Source organism: Bufo bufo, chromosome 9, assembly GCF_905171765.1.
Source record: "Bufo bufo chromosome 9, aBufBuf1.1, whole genome shotgun sequence".
Taxonomy (NCBI): Eukaryota; Metazoa; Chordata; class Amphibia; order Anura; family Bufonidae; genus Bufo; species Bufo bufo.
In genome coordinates, this window is record NC_053397.1 from 17,084,840 (window position 1) to 17,104,447 (window position 19,608).

General features: G+C 47.0%; 1 protein-coding gene across 1 annotated transcript in view; it reads left to right on the plus strand.

Annotated features, from left to right (window-relative positions):
* CELSR3 (cadherin EGF LAG seven-pass G-type receptor 3) overlaps window positions 1-17,555 on the plus strand; it is a 106,647-nt gene extending 89,092 nt beyond the window's left edge. Inside the window, exons 29-37 of the mRNA XM_040408714.1 lie at window positions 2,944-3,023; window positions 4,282-4,408; window positions 9,171-9,290; window positions 9,383-9,519; window positions 10,558-10,658; window positions 11,193-11,366; window positions 11,519-11,713; window positions 13,695-14,814; window positions 17,010-17,555. Coding sequence (XP_040264648.1) covers window positions 2,944-3,023; window positions 4,282-4,408; window positions 9,171-9,290; window positions 9,383-9,519; window positions 10,558-10,658; window positions 11,193-11,366; window positions 11,519-11,713; window positions 13,695-14,814; window positions 17,010-17,037 — 2,082 coding nt within the window. The 3' untranslated portion in view covers window positions 17,038-17,555. The remainder of the gene's footprint in view (window positions 1-2,943; window positions 3,024-4,281; window positions 4,409-9,170; window positions 9,291-9,382; window positions 9,520-10,557; window positions 10,659-11,192; window positions 11,367-11,518; window positions 11,714-13,694; window positions 14,815-17,009) is intronic.
* Window positions 17,556-19,608: the final 2,053 nt, after the last annotated feature.

Here is a 19,608-nt window from a genome sequence, read left to right on the forward strand (position 1 = left end):
ACAGGTCACTTCCTCCCACAAGTACTGCACACTCTGCTTAGATACTCTGTGCTGCTGTGGAACCTGCTACTTTCCTGCTGTTGAGGACCCTGCTCCTTTAATACTTCCATCTGATTTTTATATGTGATCCTCCATTTTTTAAGATTATTGCATCGCAAAAAAATCTGCAGAGTCCTCTCTGGAAATACTCTGTGCTGCTGGGGACCATGTTCTTCTGATTTCCTGTGATTTCTCACCTCTCTTTTTTACACCATGACACTGCCCCTATTACATACAGCCCTGTCTTTGCTAACACGATCACAATTGAACAGGTCACTGCCTCCCACAAGATCAGCTCACTCCACTCCTGCTGCTATAATCATTCCCATGATCCGATTGGGTACAGTCCTCACACCTGTCGCTTCTCCTGACACCACTTGAATTCCCCCATGTAATAACAACTCTGGAGCATCTATTTCTAAGACTCGGTGTTGTGCCACCCCTCCATTGTTCCTACTAGACCTTTACAATTCAATCGCTGCCAGTCTGCAATAAGGGTCCAGCTGAGTGTTACCAGCACAGTTTGCCGCTGGCTGCAGGGACCCCCCCCCCCCCCACTGGAAACACCCATCTGGACCTTCATTGCAACCTGCTAGCAATTTATTCTTATCTTCTAGTAGGAATAATAAAGGAATGGCACAACATAGAGTCATGAGAATAGATGCTCTAAAATTGTTATTACATGGGGAACGCAGGTAGTTACTAAAAGAGGTACGTCAAGAGAGGTGACAGGTCCTCTTTAAGGCTAGGGCTACACTGCAACTTTTTGTAGTGCGATTCATTGATTTTAACCATTGAGCTGCAGCTGTGTCCAAATGAATGCATTCAGTTGAATACAATCTTGTGGACTGCAGCTGTCATTAAGTGTTCTTGCATGGCAAGACCACTTACTGTTATCTCACATATATATTTTTATTATTATAGCCAAATTTACCACCCTAACTCCTCCCACAGTTTTTACACTACATAGACAGTAATATACCGTGGAACGTTTCGCCGAATGGTTCACGAAATATCGGCGTTTTTGTGGCGAAATTGGTCCCATAGCAATGAATGGCGGAATGTTCAAAGCTAGAGTGTGAGCTGAAAAATCAGGACATGATTTCTAAACTGCCACCACTCCCTCATTTTCAAGCCCACCTGCACAAATCTTATATCAAATTGTTTAGCTATCCCTGCTGCCACTAAAAATGCCCACGGCTAAGCCATAGACCTGATAGTTTTCACAATATGACAATTTGTTTGCAACTCACGCCGCCCATTGACATTCATTGAAACTCCACTCTAGCCACCTCAAATTTGAAGGGCAATTTCTGAACTGCGACTGTGCCTTCATTTTTAATATTTCAGAGACATACTATGCATCGAAATGTAGGTCTGGGTCTTGTGATTCTCACAATATAAAGCTCTTCGCTGTAGGATTTATAATTTTTAAAACTACAACCGATTGAAGATGGCAACCGCCAGTGAAGTGAGCAAGTTGGAGCAGTTTGTTTTTAACCGCTCTTCTCTGCGCTTGCTGTAGAGTGAGTTGCCATAGGAACCCAGGTGTGTGAGCAGCCAGCAGAGTGACAAAAGCTAGAGTGTGAGCTGAAAAATCAGGACATGATTTCTAAACTGCCACCACTCCCTCATTTTCAAGCCCACCTACACAAATCGGCTGCTAATGTTTTTCTAAATGTATGTTTTAATGTAACTGTGAAGCACTTTGGGCAACAACATTGCAATTAAGTGTTCTATATAAATAAAGGCCTCTTTCACACTTGCGTTGTCCGGATCCGTCGTGCACTCCATTTGCCGGAGGTGCCCGCCGGATCCGTAACACCGCAAGTGAACTGAAAGCATTTGAAGACGGATCCGTCTTCAAAATGCGTTCAGTGTTACTATGGCACCCAGGACACTATTAAAGTCCTGGCTGCCATAGTAGTAGTGGGGAGCGGGGGAGCAGTATACTTACCGTCCGTGCGGCTCCCGGGGCGCTCCAGAATGACGTCAGAGCGCCCCATGCACATGGATGACGTGATCCATGCGACACGTCATCCATGAGTGTGGGGCGCCCTGACGTCACTCTGAAGCGCCCCGGGAGCCGCACGGACGGTAAGTATACTGCTCCCCCGCTCCCCACTACACTTTACCATGGCAACCAGGACTTTAGCGTCCTGGCAGCCATGGTAACCATTCAGAAAAAGCTAAACGTCGGATCCGGTAATGCGCCGAAACGACGTTTAGCTTAAGGCCGGATCCGGATTAATGCCTTTCAATGGACATTAATTCCGGATCCGGCCTTGCGGCATGTGTTCAGGATTTTTGGCCGGAGCAAAAAGTGCAGCATGCTGCGGTGTTTTCTCCCGCCAAAAAACGTTCCGTTCCGGAACTGAAGACATCCTGATGCATCCTGAACGGATTTCTCTCCATTCAGAATGCATTAGGATAAAACTGATCAGGATTCTTCCGGCATAGAGCCCCGACGACGGAACTCTATGCCGGAACACAAGAAAGCAAGTGTGAAAGAGCCCTTACTCTATCGAGCTTGCCATGTGCACTTTTTAAATTTGATCAATCAATTGGTTAGTGTAATGTTTACTATCTTTACTCACTCCAAACACTCCACACAGTTACTCTGCCCACTCCATAAAGTTACTCTGCCCAGTCCAACCTTTCCACAGTTACTCCAGCCACTCCAACCACACAACAGTTACTCCAGCCACTCCACCCAGTTACTCCGCCCACTCCAGTTGTAGACTACCGGTGGAGGCAAGAACACTTCACACAATTTCCCCAGAAATTGTAGCTTTTCTAGTTAAATAGTTAAAATCAATCAGTTGTGCCACAAAGTGTAGCCCAGGCCTGAGTGTCTTCTGCAGATCTTCTTACATCCTTTTGCTTTTTTGTGTTTGGTTTCAGGTTAATGGGGTTATGTTCCTCATGGTGGCCAAACTTGTCTGTTCTCCAGGACAGAAGGAAGCAAAGAAAAAGTCTGTGCTGTGAGTGTGTCAGGGGTCACTATCCTGCTCTTACTATATCATGTTATACACATCTTAAAGGAACAGTCCATGCAAAAGTAATAGATTGTGCTGAGCCTAGTGCCTAGCACAAAATGGGTGTGGTCTAAGAGTGGGCGGGGCCCAAAGTTCAAGAGACTTTTTCGATATATATTGGTATACACAGAAAAAGTGTGCTTTACATTTACATTGCAGTAGTAATAAACCTTGCATTTTGCATGATCAAGAACTGTACTTTATTTTTTTTTTGCTGTTTGGAGGGGGCGTTCATAACAAAACTGAGATCCCATGGTAGATTAAAAAGGTAAAGCCCTAGGCAAAGTCATGGTAACTTATCCAAGGTTTTGATTGGTAAGCGCTCAGACCCCCACCGATCACTAGACTGAGGGCAGAGAAGCGCTCACACGGCGCGCTCTCTTCTCACGCCCATAGACTGTCTATTGGGCCCGTCTCCTACAGCGATGAGAGAGAGCGTGAAACGCGAGCATTTCTCTCGCCTCGTTCTAACGATCGGTGGGGCTCTCAGCACTCAGAGCGCCAGCGTTCAAAACCTTTGACATGTGGCTATGATATAGCACACGGTTTTTTAAAAGTTCATTGGCACTAATTATAGTAACATGGGCGGGGTCGTGACTACCCCATTGGAATAGCTGCCCCAATGAAAGGGCCCTAGAGATTCTCAGAACTGGAGATTTGTGATCATCGGAGGGTCTTCAGGGGGTTCTGTGGACTGTCGGCCTCCCCCTGTCTGAACTGGCTGAGCGATAGATGACATCCACATACATAATCAAGTAGAGATCATATAAACTTTAGGTTCAGCGTCCATTTAATAGACTTATGGTGGATGAACCCCCCCACATAATAGAGAAATTGTATATATGTGCGTTCAGAGCAGGAATCCGCAACCAGCTGTTCTGAAACTACAACTCCCACAATGCTCCATTCATTCTACGTGGGGAAGAACAGCCAAGTATGTTTGCATGCTGGGAGTTGTAGTTTCATAGCAGCTGGAGGGCCAAAGGTTGCTGATGCCTGCTCTAAAGCACACGCAGAATAACAGGTAACATGGGGCGTGTAGTATGAATATGGCGTCCACTTCCCCCAGTGTTGCCCCCCCCCCACCTTCCCCCGCAGAACCTGCCCCCTGTATACTGAATACATGATGTATGTATTAATGTTCTCTTTCCTGGTGTAATCTCCGTGTCTGTGCTCTCTGCTGCTTCTTCCTATCTCCCTGTAGCATGACTGTCCGGAGCTCCTTCATTCTCCTGCTGTTTATCAGCACTGCCTGGCTGTTCGGTCTGCTGGCTGTAAATAACAGCATTCTGGCCTTTCACTACCTCTATGTCCTCCTCTGCAGCCTGCAGGTAAAACCACTTTCTACGCCTCAGGTCACACCAGTGCTTCATCTCCAGGACAGATCTGTATCTGACGGCACTCGCTTGCCTATATACAGTCCTGATCAAAAGTTTAGGACCACTTGAAAAATGGCAAAAAATCCTATTTAGCATGGCTGGATCTTAACGAGGTTCCAAGTAGAGCTTCAACATGCAACAAGAAGAGATGGAGCATTAAATTTAATGAAAACAACGATTAAACTGAAACAGGCTGTTTTTTAGCTGATCAAAAGTTTAGGACCACACCTCCAAAAAAAAAACTAAACCCCCCCAAAACAGAAATCCAACTTCCAAACATGAACTCAGTAATGAGTAGCTCGGCCGTTATTGTTTCGGCATGCTTGATGCAAGCGTTTCCATGAGGTGAGTGGGGACATTTCTCCAAGTGGTGAAGACAGCCGCACGAAGGCCATCTACTGTCTGGAACTGTTGTCCATTTTTGTAAACTTTTCTTGCCATCCATCCCCAAAGGTTCTCAATTGGATTTAGATCAGGGGAACAGGATGGGCCAAAAGAGTGATGTTATTCTCCTGGAAGAAGTCCCTTGTCCTGCGGCCATTGTGTACTGTATCCTTGTCCTGTTGAAAAACCCAGTCGTTACCACACAGACGAGGGCCCTCAGCCATGAGGAAGGCTCTCTGCAACATCTGGACATAGCCAGCGGCCGTTTGACGCGCCTGCACTTCCTGAAGCTCCATTGTTCCACTGAAGGAAAAAGCCCCCCAGACCATTATGGCGCCCCCTCCACTGTGGCGCGTAGAAAACATCTCAGGTGGGATCTGCTTGTCATGCCAGTAACGTTGGAGACCATCAGGACCATCAAGGTTACATTTTTTCTCATCAGAGAATAAAACTCTTTTCCACCTTTGAATGTCCCATGTTTGGTGCTCTCTCTTGCAAAGTCCAAACGAGCAGTTCTGTGGCGTTCAAGGAGACTAGGTCTTTGAAGACGTTTTTTGTTTTTGAATCCCTTCAGTCTCAGATGCCGTCTGATAATTATGGGGCTGCAGTCAGCACCAGTAAGGGCCTTAATTTGGGTCGAGGATCGTCCAGTGTCTTGACGCACAGCCAATTGGATCCTCCGGCTCAGTGCTGATGACATTTTTTTGGGTCTGCCACTTGACTTTTTTGTTCCATAACCTTCAGGATCATTTAAGAAATTCCAAATGACTGTCTTACTGCGTCCCACCTCAGCAGCGATGGCGGCTGTGAGAGACCCTGCTTATGCAGCTCAACAACCCGACCACGTTCAAAAAGGGAGAGTTTTTTTGCCTTTGCGCAACGTGTGACTACCTGACAGAAAATGAATCCACATCTTTGCACAGATTTGGCCTTTTAAAGGCATGTGGTCCTAAAATTTGGATCAGCTGAAAAACAGCCTGTTTCAGTTTAATCGTTATTTTCAATTAATTGAATGCTCCAAAAATGTTTTGTCTCCCTCCCATTTCTTCTTGTTGCATGTTGAAGCTCTACTGGGAACCTTGTTAAGATCCAGCCATGATACATAGGATTGTTTGCCATTTTTCAAGTGGTCTTAAACTTTTGATCAGGACTGTATTTAAAGATATATGTAATATTAAAAGATTTATCCGACTAGAAAGTGAAAAAGAACGCCCTGTCCCTTTAAAATAACAGTAAGGCCTCATGCACACGACCGTATTTTTTTGCGGTCCGCAAAACGGGGTTCCGTTTTCCCGTGATCCGTGACCGTTTTTTCGTCCGTGGGTCTTCCTTGATTTTTGGAGGATCCACGGACATGAAAAAAAAGTCGTTTTGGTGTCCGCCTGGCCGTGCGGAGCCAAACGGATCCGTCCTGAATTACAATGCAAGTCAATGGGGACGGATCCGTTTGACGTTGACACAATATGGTGCCATTTCAAACGGATCCGTCCCCATTGACTTTCAATGTAAAGTCTGGAGTCCCTTTTATACCATCGGATCGGAGTTTTCTCCAATCCGATGGTATATTTTAACTTGAAGCGTCCCCATCACCATGGGAACGCCTCTATGTTAGAATATACTGTCGGATATGAGTTAGATTGTGAAACCTCATTTCCGACAGTATATTCTAACACAGAGGCGTTCCCATGGTGATGGGGACGCTTCTAGTTAGAATATACTACAAACTGTGTACATGACTGCCCCCTGCTGCCTAGCAGCATCCGATCTCTTACAGGGGGCAGTGATCAGCACAATTAACCCTTCAGGTGCCGCACCTGAAGGGGTTAATTGTGCTATCATATCCCCCTGTAAGAGATCAGGGCTGACAGGCAGCAGGGGGCAGACCCCCCCCCCCCCTCCCCAGTTTGAATATTATTGGTGGCCAGTGCGGCCCCCCCCCCCTTTCTCCCTCTATTGTAATAATTTGTTGGTGGCACAGTGTGCGCCCCCCCCCCTTCCTCCCTCTATTGTAATAAATCGTTGGTGGCACAGTGTGCGCCCCCCATCGGCCCCCCTCCCTCTATAGCATTAACAACATTGGTGGCCAGTGTGCGGCCTCCCATCTCCCCCCCCCCCCCCCCCATCATTGGTGGCAGCGGGTTACTAGCAATAGTACAATAGTAAAAGATTCATACTTACCTGGGAGCTGCGATGTCTGCTTCCGGCCGGGAGCTCCTCCTACTGGTAAGTGACAGTTCATTTAGCAATGCGCCGCACAGACCTGTCACTTACCAGTAGGTGGAGCTCCCGGCCGGACACGAACATCGCAGCAGCGGGTAAATATGAATCTTCTACTATTGTACTATTGCTAAGTAACCATGGCAACCAGGACTGTAGTAGCGTCCTGGTTACCATGGTTACCGATCGGAGCCCCAGCGATTAAACTGGGACTCCGATCGGAACTCCGCTGCCACCAATGATGGGGGGGGGGAAGGGAGATGGGAGGCCGCACACTGGCCACCAATGTTGTTAATGCTATAGAGGGAGGGGGGGCCGATGGGGGGCGCACACTGTGCCACCAACAAATTATTACAATAGAGGGAGGGAGGGGGGGCGCACACTGTGCCACCAACGAATTATTACAATAGAGGGAGGGGGGGGGCCGCACTGGCCACCAACCTATTATTACAATAGAGGGGGGGGGGGGGGCCGCACTGGCCACCAATGATATTCAAACTGGGGGGGGGGGGGGAGGGTCTGCCCCCTGCTGCCTGGCAGCCCTGATCTCTTACAGGGGGCCGTGATCAGCACAATTAACCCCTTCAGGTGCCGCACCTGAAGGGGTTAATTGTGCTGATCACGGCCCCCTGTAAGAGATCGGGTGCTGCCAGGCAGCAGGGGGCAGTCTTGTACACTTTTTGTAGTGTATTCTAACTAGAAGCGTCCCCATCACCATGGGAACGCCTCTGTGTTAGAATATACTGTCGGTTCTGAGTTTTCACGAAGTGAAAACTCAGCTTTGAAAAAGCTTTTATGCAGACGGATCTTCGGATCCGTCTGTATAAAAACTAACCTACGGCCACGGATCACAGACACGGATGCCAATCTTGTGTGCATCCGTGTTCTTTCACGGACCCATTGACTTGAATGGGTCCGTGAACCGTTGGCCGTGAAAAAAATAGGACAGGTCATATTTTTTTCACGGCCAGGAAACACGGATCACGGATGCGGCTGCAAAACGGTGCATTTTCCGATTTTTCCACGGACCCATTGAATGTCAATGGGTCCGCGAAAAAAAACGGAAAACGGCACAACGGCCACGGGTGCACACAACGGTCGTGTGCATGAGGCCTAAGGCCCCTCCTAGTGATGTAGATCTGGGACCTCTCTTGATCACATATGGGGGGTCTGTATTCATAGTAGGGGGGTCAGAGCGGCCTGTACAATCAGAGGTGCTGAGAACTTGCCTTTAGGCCACATGCGCACGAACGTATTTTCTTTCCATGTTCGTTCCGTTTTTTTTTTTTGCGGACCGTATACGGAACCATTCATTTCAATGGGTCCGCAAAAAAAACTGAAGTTACTCCTGTGCTTTCCGTATTTCCGTTCTGCAAAAAAATAGAACATGTCCTATTATTGTCTGGGACAAAGATAGGACTGTTCTATTAGGGGCCAGCTGTTCTGTTCCGCAAAATACGGAATGCACATGGATGTCATCTGTATTTTTAGCGGATCCGTTTTTTGCGGACCGCAAAATACATACTGTCGTGTGCATGAGGCCTTAGTATGAATGGTACTTGGAAGGGATTTTAGAAATGTCAGGTTTGGAGATCTCCCCTTTAATGTTTGATATGTCCCTGTAGCGTGCCAACTACTCTTCCATCAGATCCTGTAATTCCCATCGTCCCTCCATTTCCGCTCCTTCAGGTCATTTCTATAACCTTATGTCATCACTCTGTGTCTGTGTTATTCTGACTCTTTGTGCCATCCTTATGCCTATACCGTTCCTTCCATAAAGCACCAGTGTATCCTTCATGTCATTGCTGTATTCTTATATACCAGCACCATGTCCTGTGTATTAATACTATTTCTCCGCACGCCATGTCCATCTCATCTGCCACCTCTGTATGCCTGCATACTAGATGTCATCACTTTATATGCCATCATGTTCCCACTTTGCCCCTTGTACCCACGTTATGCCTATATCTAACATATCTGCCTATCCCATGGTGCCCTGAATCCCACCGTACCCCATATTCAGTCACTCCGCTCCGACATGCCTCGTGCTTCCCGACTTGTAGAAGGTCAGAATCCAGTTGAATCTTCTAAGCTGTGTCTAATGGTCCCGCAGGGTCTGGCGGTGCTGGTTCTTTTCTGTGTACTCAATGAAGAGGTCCAAGAGGGCTGGAAAATCGTATGTCTTGGCAAGAAGAGCCAGGGAGAGGAGTCATCCAGACAAGCTCCGATGGGGGTAATACTCCCTGGTAGTTTTCTGGTGTGCTGTTATTAGTAGCATTCGTCATGGGATAAATAAATCTGATTTCTTTGCCTCTTTCCATCCAGGGTCCCAACGCTTACAATAACACGGCCTTATTTGAGGAGAGCGGTCTGATCAGGATCACGTTAGGAGCGTCCACGGTGTCCTCGGTCAGCAGCGTGCGCACCGCGCGTACTCACTCCAGCCACAGAGCCTATCTGAGGTAGAACACATCACCTTGCTGCAGCTGCTCATTGACCACTGATTCGGAAATCTGATTAATTGTGCAGCATTACGCTGGGTTCACACCTGAGCGTTCCTACGCGCTGTAAAACGCTCAATAAGGAGAAACCAATGCTTCCCTATCGGCATGGTTCTCACCTGAGCGTTTTACAGCGCATACGATCGCGCCTGACTGTAAAACGCCTGACGCCCCAAGAAGTTCAGGAGCTTCTTTGGGGCGTAGTGTCGTGCGTTCCCGTACATAGACTTCCGTGAACGCGCGACAATGGGCGTTCGCTTGTCTCCGCGGCGCGAATGTAAGCGCCCCTACAATCGCGCATACGTACGCTCTGGTGTGAACCCAGCGTTAGGTAGAATAAGACATGGCGTGACTGCTGCCAAGCTGCTTTTTACCTTTATCTCCTGTCCTTTTGAGAAAGACTAGTTGCTATGAATACACAAAAGGACTAGTTGCTATGGGAGCACAGCCTAACAACCATAGACTTTACAGTGTCAAGCAACATATCCCTATCAACCAGCCTGTTTTTGATTTGTCAGGTCTGCCATGGAACAGAGGGGCACAGAAAGGACGAGGGGCCTCGAGAGGCTGTTCTGCAACCCTGATGTTGATGATTTAGATTCTCTGAAATTTTTGTTGCTCAGTTTGGGAATTTTCTTTAACCTCCTTGTGATGAATAGGGTTTAAGGATGTATGAAAAGGGTTGTCTGGTTTGGAAACCCCATTTTCAAATCCCCTATTAGGGTAGTCAGGGGGTTCCATGTTCAAGACCCTCATATTTTTGCCAGAGTGTCTACAAAGAGCGTCTCTTGCTCTGTAGGATCTGGCAAGTCTGTAGGACAGTGCACTGATGTGTAATGCTTCACTTAGCCTGTGGTGGCGCTGCAGGTTCCCCAGATTACAGCTGATCACTGAGGATCCCAGCAGAAGGGCACCCTATGATCAGCTTGTCATCCGGGGATGCTTCTATCAAAAGATCTGAGGACGTGTGGAATTTACCTTTTGTTGATTGTCCTGCAGGGAAAACATTGCAGCTCGCCAGGGATCTGCCAAAGACCACAGCCTTCACTCCGGTCCCACTGACCTAGACATGGCAATGTTTCATCGAGATGCTGGAGGAGGTGAGGAGACTGGACTTTTTCTCACACCAGCCTAGGAATTATTCATTAGATTTAGGCCTCATGCACACGACAGTTCAGTTTTTTGCGGTCCGCAAACCGCGAATCCGCAAAAAACTGAAGCCGCCCGTGTGCCTTCCGCAATTTGCGGAACGGAACGGGTGGCTCATTGTAGAAATGCCTATTCTTGTCCGCAAAACGGACAAGAATAGGACATGTTATATTTTTTGGGCCTGGCCACGGAACGGTGCAACGGATGCGGACAGCACACGGAGTGCTGTCCGCATCTTCTGCGGCCCCATTGAAGTGAATGGGTCCTCATCCGAGCCGCCGAAACTGCGGCTCGGATGCGTACCCGAACTACGGTCGTGTGCATGAGGCCTTATGGGGTGGCACACCCATTCATACTGTATTAGTGGCATCTATCATATGGCTACCCTTACATTATGGCTCATGCCTGGGACACATACCCTGTAGTGTGGCTGTGTACACTGACGGGGTTAATGATATTTCTACATTTACATGTGATCGCCATAGAACAAGATTCTGACTCGGATAGCGACCTGTCCTTGGATGAAGAGCACAGTCTGTCTATCCCGTCATCAGAAAGTGAAGAAAATGTCCGCCCTCGAGGAAGGTTCCAGCGTCAGTTTAAACGGACAGCTCACAGCGAGAGGCTGCTCACCGATCCATCAAATCACAGTCCTAAAGGTGACGACAGATCCCCGCACATCTTGTCTATTGGAGCGTCTGAGATGATTATGGGGGGGGGGGGGGGTTTATCAGGGGTATAACCCACCATAGCCCTAGAACATGCGGCATATCCAGTAACATAGCTAGTGGACACCTCTCTTTCCTTACAGATATGGATGGCAATGACTTGATGTCCTATTGGCCGGCCCTGGGGGACACAGAGGTGCAGACAAACTCATTGCAGAAATGGGGGTCTGAAAGGAAACTTGGTCTCGATCTCAACAAAGACGCAGCTAACAATAACCAGCCAGACCTGACCAGCGGGGATGAAAATTCCCTCACATACTCCCATAGGCAGAGGAAAGGTAACGGAGATGGAGAAAGCATGTGCCTTAAATGTTTGGGGCGGTATTGCCCTTTAAAGGGGTTGTCCTATCTGGAGAATCCCTTTGCATATGTTCTGTTAGAACGTATGGATGTTGTAGGAGGTTATTCCCTTACTGATGGATTTGACATGGCCATGTAGATGAATGGGCAAAGGGAAAATGGCTGTAAGGGGCTTCCACCAGCCAGTGGCCTACTTACCATGGAGGCAGACCACGCCATTTTCCTGCAGTCACCATTACGGCTGGGTTCACACCTGAGCGTTTTACAGCGCGTTCCTACGCGCTGTAAAACGCTCAACAGGCAAGAACCAATGATTCCCTATGGGAATGGTTCTCACCTGGGCGTTTTACAGCGCGTACGAACGCGCTGTAAAACGCCCTACGCCCCAAGAAGTACAGGAGCCTCTTTGGGGCGTATTGTCGCGCGTTCCCGCCCATAGACTTCAGCGGGAACGCGCCTAAATGGGCGTTTCTTGTTTGCTCATTTCGTCCTTGACAACGTTTCGTCCTTGACAACAGACCACTCCTTAATGATATATCGAAAAAATAATCGAATCGCGATAATCGCCAAATGCGATATGGCGATTTGGCCGACCCGAAAATGCTGCGATTATATATGAAGGGGCCCCGCGCACATAACTGGCTTTGTGTGTAAAGTATTTTACTACTGTCTGAAACAAGCTCTCTCCTATTGATAAAATGGCAGCCTCTGTACTCACTTTCACTATGAATGCACTGCAGCGAGCGAGTCGGCCGGCACTTAGTAACACTCCTGCTTCCTGAATTAAGTGGGAGGAGCGTTACTAAGTGACGTGAGTAATGCGCCGGCCGGCTCGCTCGCTGCCGCTCGCTGCAGTGCATTCATAGTGAAAGTGCGTACAGAGGCTGGCCATTTTATCAATAGGAGAGAGCTTGTTTCAGACAGTAGTAAAATACTTTACACACAAAGCCAGTTATGTGCGCAGCTTAGGACACATGAGGGGACACATAGGGCCATGAGGGGGACCAGCATAAGATGCTATATGTGTGTGTCTTATGCTGGCCCCCCTCATGGCCCTATGTGTCATAGCACACATCCCCTATAACAGCGCCATCCACAGATCCACCCCATAACTGTGTCCTCCACAGATCCCCATAACAGTGTCCTCCACAGATCCCCATAACAGCGTCATCCACAGTTCCCCCACATATCAGCGTCATCCACAGATCCCCCACATAACAGCGTCATCCACAGATCCCCCACATTACAGCGTCATCCACAGATCCCCCACATAACAGCGTCATCCACAGATGCCTCTGTTGTCAATCACACAAACGCGCGTATTACTAGCGTTTCCTAAATACAAAAACGCCCCAAAATACGCCTCAAAAACGCCTGTAAAATGCGCATACCCAATACGCTCAGGTGTGAACCCAGCCTAAGAGGATCTAAGTGCATAGAAATTTTACAGCTTAATTTAGTTCAATGATAACTGTGTACATTCCTATGCACTGGGCTCCCCCTAGTGGTGGCTGCAGGCAATCCGTTTTTTAATATGTGAGTGGAAGCAAAGGGCTTAGAGCAATATGGGGACGTTGGGTAACCTGGGTATAATCTTGATATTTTTTTTTTATTAAAAATTCCTCTGCAAATTAGAAAAAAGGACATTAGTAAGAAATTTCAATGGACGGGGGCCTTACTAAGTTTTTCTATGGAGCCCCATGTCTCTGTACACCCCTGCCATCAGCAAAAACAGCTGATCACCAGGAGTTAGAAAACTTTTACCTGCTCATCAGGGGACGGTTTCATTTGAGAAGATGTGGTTCAGTTGGGGTGGGACTACATGCACAATTAGATGACATTTAGCAAAGACAAATATTCTCCGCATGTGCTCTGTGATATAGGAAAGACTACAAACCTTTTAAGAAATCCAAATTTGACTTAATATAAAATTAAACCTACTTTATTTTTCCCAATCAGGAATCTTGAAGAATCGACTTCAATATCCGCAAGGTTTGCCATCCATGGGTAGGATGACGAATGAATTACCATGGTATAAGACCTCTACGCTGGGTCACAGGGCTGTGCCGGCAGCCTCATATGGCAGAATGTATTCTGGAGCTGGCAGTCTGTCTCAGCCCAACAGCCGATACTCCTCCCGAGAGCAGCTTGACATGCTGATGCGAAAGCAGATGTCCAGGGAGCAACTGAGTAGGAATAATTCCCGGGAACTTCTAGAAGCTGTACCCAGTAGACATGGATCTCGAGAACAACTAGATACCATTCCTAGCCGGCATGGTTCAAGAGAACATCTGGATATCATTTCCAGCCGACACGGGTCAAGAGAGCATTTGGAAAGCATATCAAGCCGACACGGTTCTAGAGAACATTTAGACCAGCCTGACATGAGAAGTGATAGGGGGGATAGTCTGCCTCGAAGGCATGCTTCTAGGGAACACCTGGAAGATTTACATAGCAGATATGGGTCAAGAGAGCAACTTGACCCTGGTCCAGCAAGAGAGCTGTCTCGAGAATGGGTAAACACTTTGCCAGGTAGGCAAGTATCTAGGGAGCGAATGGACTCTTTATTAACCAGACCTCCTTCTAGGGAGCAGCTAGACCCTCAGCCGAGAAGACAGCCGTCCAGAGAGCAACTGGCGTCAACTAGGCAACTGTCGAGGGAACAATTGGACTTTTTATCAAGAAGGTCTAATTCCAGAGACCACCTGGACTCAGTGCCTAGCACACATTCATGTACAGATAACATAGAACCTCTTTCTAGAAGGCAACTATCTAGAGAAAATTTGGAGACTCTTTCAAAAAGGCTTCCATCTAGGGACAACCTCGAACCTCTGTCTAGAAGACAACCTTCCAGGGAGAATCTAGACACAGTTCCCAGTCGGCATCCGTCCACCGAACAGCTAGATATTCTGTCATCCATCCTCGCTTCATTTAACACGTCCGTCCTTTCATCCAATAATTCCGCCCACCAAACCGTCAACCCTTCAGTGCAAAACTCCTCAACCCCATCTATGCTGTGTTCTTCTACACCCCATTCTGGCACGTCACACAGCATATCCGAGATGTCTGCAGATTCTGAGTAAGTCAAATACCATTTCACAATAACATTGTGAAAATCTACCAGAACCCTTCAGGTTTGATAAAAGCAGCATTAAAAATTTCTTACAGTTTTTTTCCCTTCAGTTACTGTGTAGACTATATGTCTCCATGGTAACAGACTACAAACAAACAGTTTGTGCCTGTAGTCACACTCAAGTCGATCTGTCCTTTGTCCTACCCAACCTACATTAACACAAATCAAATGGAAGACAAATGGAAGAAAATCTGAGACTGTGCGGGTAGGCCAGGGCCACACGAGTGTATCACAGACATGTTATGCGTCTGTATTTCGGACGAGCGTCCCAACCCGATTGCGACATTTCAGGTCCAAACTCACAGCATCATAGGGATCTGTCATGCTGTGAGTTCTGGTTAGTTAAACCTGCGATCAGGGCTGGGTCACACATCCAAAATACAGACGCATAACGTGTCCGTAATACGCTCCTGTGGACCTGGCATTATACGGCGTGGGATTTGTTCGCATTGCCTGCATAGGAGCTGTAAAAAAGAAAAAGATTTTTTGCAAAGTTTCTTTTTATTTTTGGTGTATTGGGACAATAAAATTGGTTGCAGAGGTGGACATAGCCTTAAAGGGGTTGGCCCATCTCACACATTGGTGGCAAATCGCTAGGATACGCCACCAATGTCTGATCGGTGTGGGTCTCGCCTCTGGTCGGACGCTGCAAATTGAAGGAGAGCAGACCGTGCATGCGCAGCCGCCTTCCATTCCTATGGCACTGCCAAAAATAACCAAGCGTGGGCTCGACTATTTCCGTTGGCCCCATAGCGGTGCGCTTCACATTCATTTCTGTGTAACTTTTGAAAGTTGCCGACCGTGCAGCTCTGCTATTTTTGGCGCTCCCATAGAAATGAATGTAAGGGCGCCACGCATGTGCAGCCTGCACTTCTTTGCGGGCTCCGTTCTAGAAATAGGTGGGACTTACACCTGTCATACATTGGTGGCGTACTGAGGCGAACTGGGAACTAAAATTGGCCCTGGAAAAAAAGTTTAAGTGGCGCCATGTTGCAGGTGGGTTTAAATTGACAGAAGACGGGGCAACATAATTAGGCAGGGCGCAGAGCAATATACCACTCCAGCTGAACCAAATACCACAGTGCAGCACAATATACTGCCATTTGCTCCATAGTATTTAACTGTATCACTGTCCCGAGGACATCGATACAGTTGTATTCAGGAGGGCACCTGCCGGCCAGGTGTGTAAGAAAGAATCACTTCATTATGAACCTGGCTGGTGGCCATGAGGAGAGTTTGGGTGGACCTCCGATGCATCGGCCCACCAGGAAATTCCCCTGTAGTGTCTATAGCCAATCCGCGCCTGGTGGCATGTCCTAATGTGTGAGATGAGCCAACCCCCTTAAGCTTCATTTAGAAAAACACTGGAACACCCCTTTAAGGCCTCCTGCACGCGGCCGTTCCGTGCATTGGGGACCGCAATTTGCGGATTCCACAGACGGATCCAGACCTACTCCACTTGCATGCACTACTTTTTTTTGTGGTGCGGAGGCACAGATAGAAACCTTCCGGATTGCTGACCCACTCAAGTGAATGGGTCCGCATCAGTAATGCTGGGTGCACACGGCTGGTGTCTGTATATTGCGGACCCGCTGTTTGCAGGCCACAACACGCGCACGGTTGGGCAACGGCCGTCTGCATGAGGCCTAATATTAAGGCCCCTTTCACACGAGTGAAACGCATCGCACCCGCACTAAATCCTGACCCATTCATTTCAATGGGTCTGTGTACATGAACGTTTTTTTTTCACTCATCAGTTCTGCGTTGCGTGAACGTTCCATATTCAGCATTTTTCATGCAGCCCTGGCCCCATAGAAGTGAATGGGGGTTTAATAAAAAACGGACTGCATCCGGATGCAGTGCGTTTTTTCACTTATGGTTGCTAAGAGATGTTGTTTGTAAACCTTCGGGGGGGGTTTATCACGCGCTTGAAAAATGCATCAAAACGGATTGCACCCACGCGGAAAAAACTGAACGCAATTGCAGACAAAACTGAATGAACTTGCTTGCGAAATGGTGCGAGTTTCACTGAACGCACCCTGAACCAATCCGTATCATTTGTGTGAAAGGGGCCCAAGGTTCTATAGGGGATTATGTAAGACCGATGTTAACTAGTCCCAATTTTTTGTCACTTACTTAAGGTTAGTGAGAAATGATGGTCATTCCTGAAAAAACCCCATTGGGAGCAGAAGGAGAGGAAGATACTATGGGCAGCTGTGTGTGCAAGCTCCTGGTTACACATTTGCTAGCAGAGGTCTGTAGTCCACTCGCCAGCTGGCCTGAGACGTGACTGAGCAGGAGGAGGTCGGGAATCTCAGGTAACCATTTACCAACCGCAATGCCGAAGCCAGGCTGGAACATCAAGCGCACGTACCACAACAGGAAGGAAGTGTGGCACGGAGCGCTGACGCAACCAAACGCTGTTTCTACGTATCGTCCGAAACGCTTGCTGCAGGAGGCTCCTTTAAATAGATGGTCATCAGGGGAAGAGAGGTTCTTGTGAACTGAACAGACATTTTTTTTTTATACATTTTTGTACGTTTGTAACCAGAGCTTAAAAAAAAAAAAAAGGAAAACAAAAAGCAGAAAATTTTTATCCTTATTTTTAGGAGTAATTTGTCGATGTCATTCCAATGCAGACGCTGTTCTTGTTGAGGGTTACAAGGGAACTTTCTAGAAAGTAGTGGAAAGTTCGATGGATTAGGAGGAACCTACTACACAGGGTGAGAGGGGGAAAGCAATGTGTATTGTATTATGATTGTATAAAAAAAAAACTATAATGAAATTGTCTGGTGTCTGGAGTTTCTTACAAATGGGAAATGTATCGTACACCACTTGCCTTTACAGACTACAGACTGCCATAATGTGGGCTGCACCAATGGTCAATATTGCCTGGAAAATTTTAAAGGGTATGTCCACCATTTTTCATTTTACATAAATGAGTCACTTTAAAAATACATTACTTATCCTGTACTGATCCTGAGTTACATCCTGTATTATACTCCAGAGCTGCACTCACTATTCTGCTGGTGCAGTCACTATATACATACATTACGTATCCTGTACTGATCCTGAGTTACATCCTGTATTATACTCCAGAGCTGCACTCACTATTCTGCTGGTGGAGTCACTGTGTACATACATTACATTACTTATCCTATACTGATCCTGAGTTACATCCTGTATTATACTCCAGAGCTGCACTCACTATTCTGCTGGTGCAGTCACTATATACATACATTACTTATCCTGTACTGATCCTGGGTTACATTCTGTATTATACTCCAGAGCTGTACTCACTATTCTGCTGGTGGAGTCACTATATACATATAGTACTTATCCTGTACTGATCCAGGGTTGCATCCTGTATTATACTCCAGAGCTGCACTCACTATTCTGCTGGTGGAGTCACTATATGCATACATTACTTATCCTGTACTGATCCTGAGTTACATCATGTATTATATTCTAGAGCTGCACTCACTATTCTGCTGGTGCAGTCACTGTGTACATACATTACATTACTTATCCTGTACTGATCCTGTATTATACTCCAGAGCTGCGATCACTATTCTGCTGGAGGAATCACTGTGTACATACATTACATTACTTGCACTTATCCTGAGTTACAGACTCTATTGCGCTCCAGACCTGCAATCACAATTCCACAGACCGAAGAGCTGAAATCACCCAAGCTTTCCCTGCTAGTTCAGTGTCTGCACTGAGTTAACATTCTGGAAAGTATCATCTTTACACCAGACACTGTACAACCATCTATTAATGATCTGATGACTGTTTTCAATAACAACCAGCAGTATACTGAGTGCAGCTCTGCAGTATGATACAGGCTGTTAACTAGAATCAGAACAAGGCAATATAATGCATTTTCATATTGACAAAACTTATTTTGCAAAATGTCTCTGTGCAGCAGATTTGATGGGAAGGCACAGAACCTGATGGCCCCTCTTTAAGTCAGCGGGGTCTGTCGGGCTCTGATCCAGCAGAATGTTGTGGCTACCACTACAGACGGAAGCTATGGTGCAAGAGTGAACGGAGCCTAAACCATTATGTTCAAAGGTGGACATATCCTTTAAAAAACATGACCCCTCCGCCCCACTGCATAGCATGGCATGCAAACAAACTATACATTAACTCCCTGAGGTGTAAGGCTTACTAATCCATTGGAGACACTTTGTGCCTCCTACCTCATTGACGATGTTACTTATTGACTTGCCAACATTCACAGCCCACAGATTAGCTGCATTATGTGTAGGGCAACACAGCGGAGTCGGATCGGGGTTACTTGAAACAAACCTTCACCGGAGCTTTAAGAAGGGTTTAATTGTACAAATGTTACTGACAATTTGCTTGAAATAAACCTAAAGAGCGATATTAACAGAGCTGCTTATAACGACCAGCAGTGCACAGGTGAAGTCACATCTCCTCTGCTTTCTGCATTTTCCCTGCCTGTCACTAGACAACCTCCATATAGCACCATCCAAGGGGTTAAAATACAAAAACTGTCCTGAAATTGCAAGGCCGCCACGTTTGTAGCCATTTCTGTCTAAATTGACTCATTTTTCTTTAGATTTCTATAACAGTATTATTAAATGTACATCCAAAGCTGGATACCACAGTGTGCAATCTCTGCAGCAGCCATGCAACCAGACGGTGAATAAGGGCTCATTCACACGACCGTATGTAATCTTGCGGTCTGCAAAAAAACGGATCAGCAAAAAA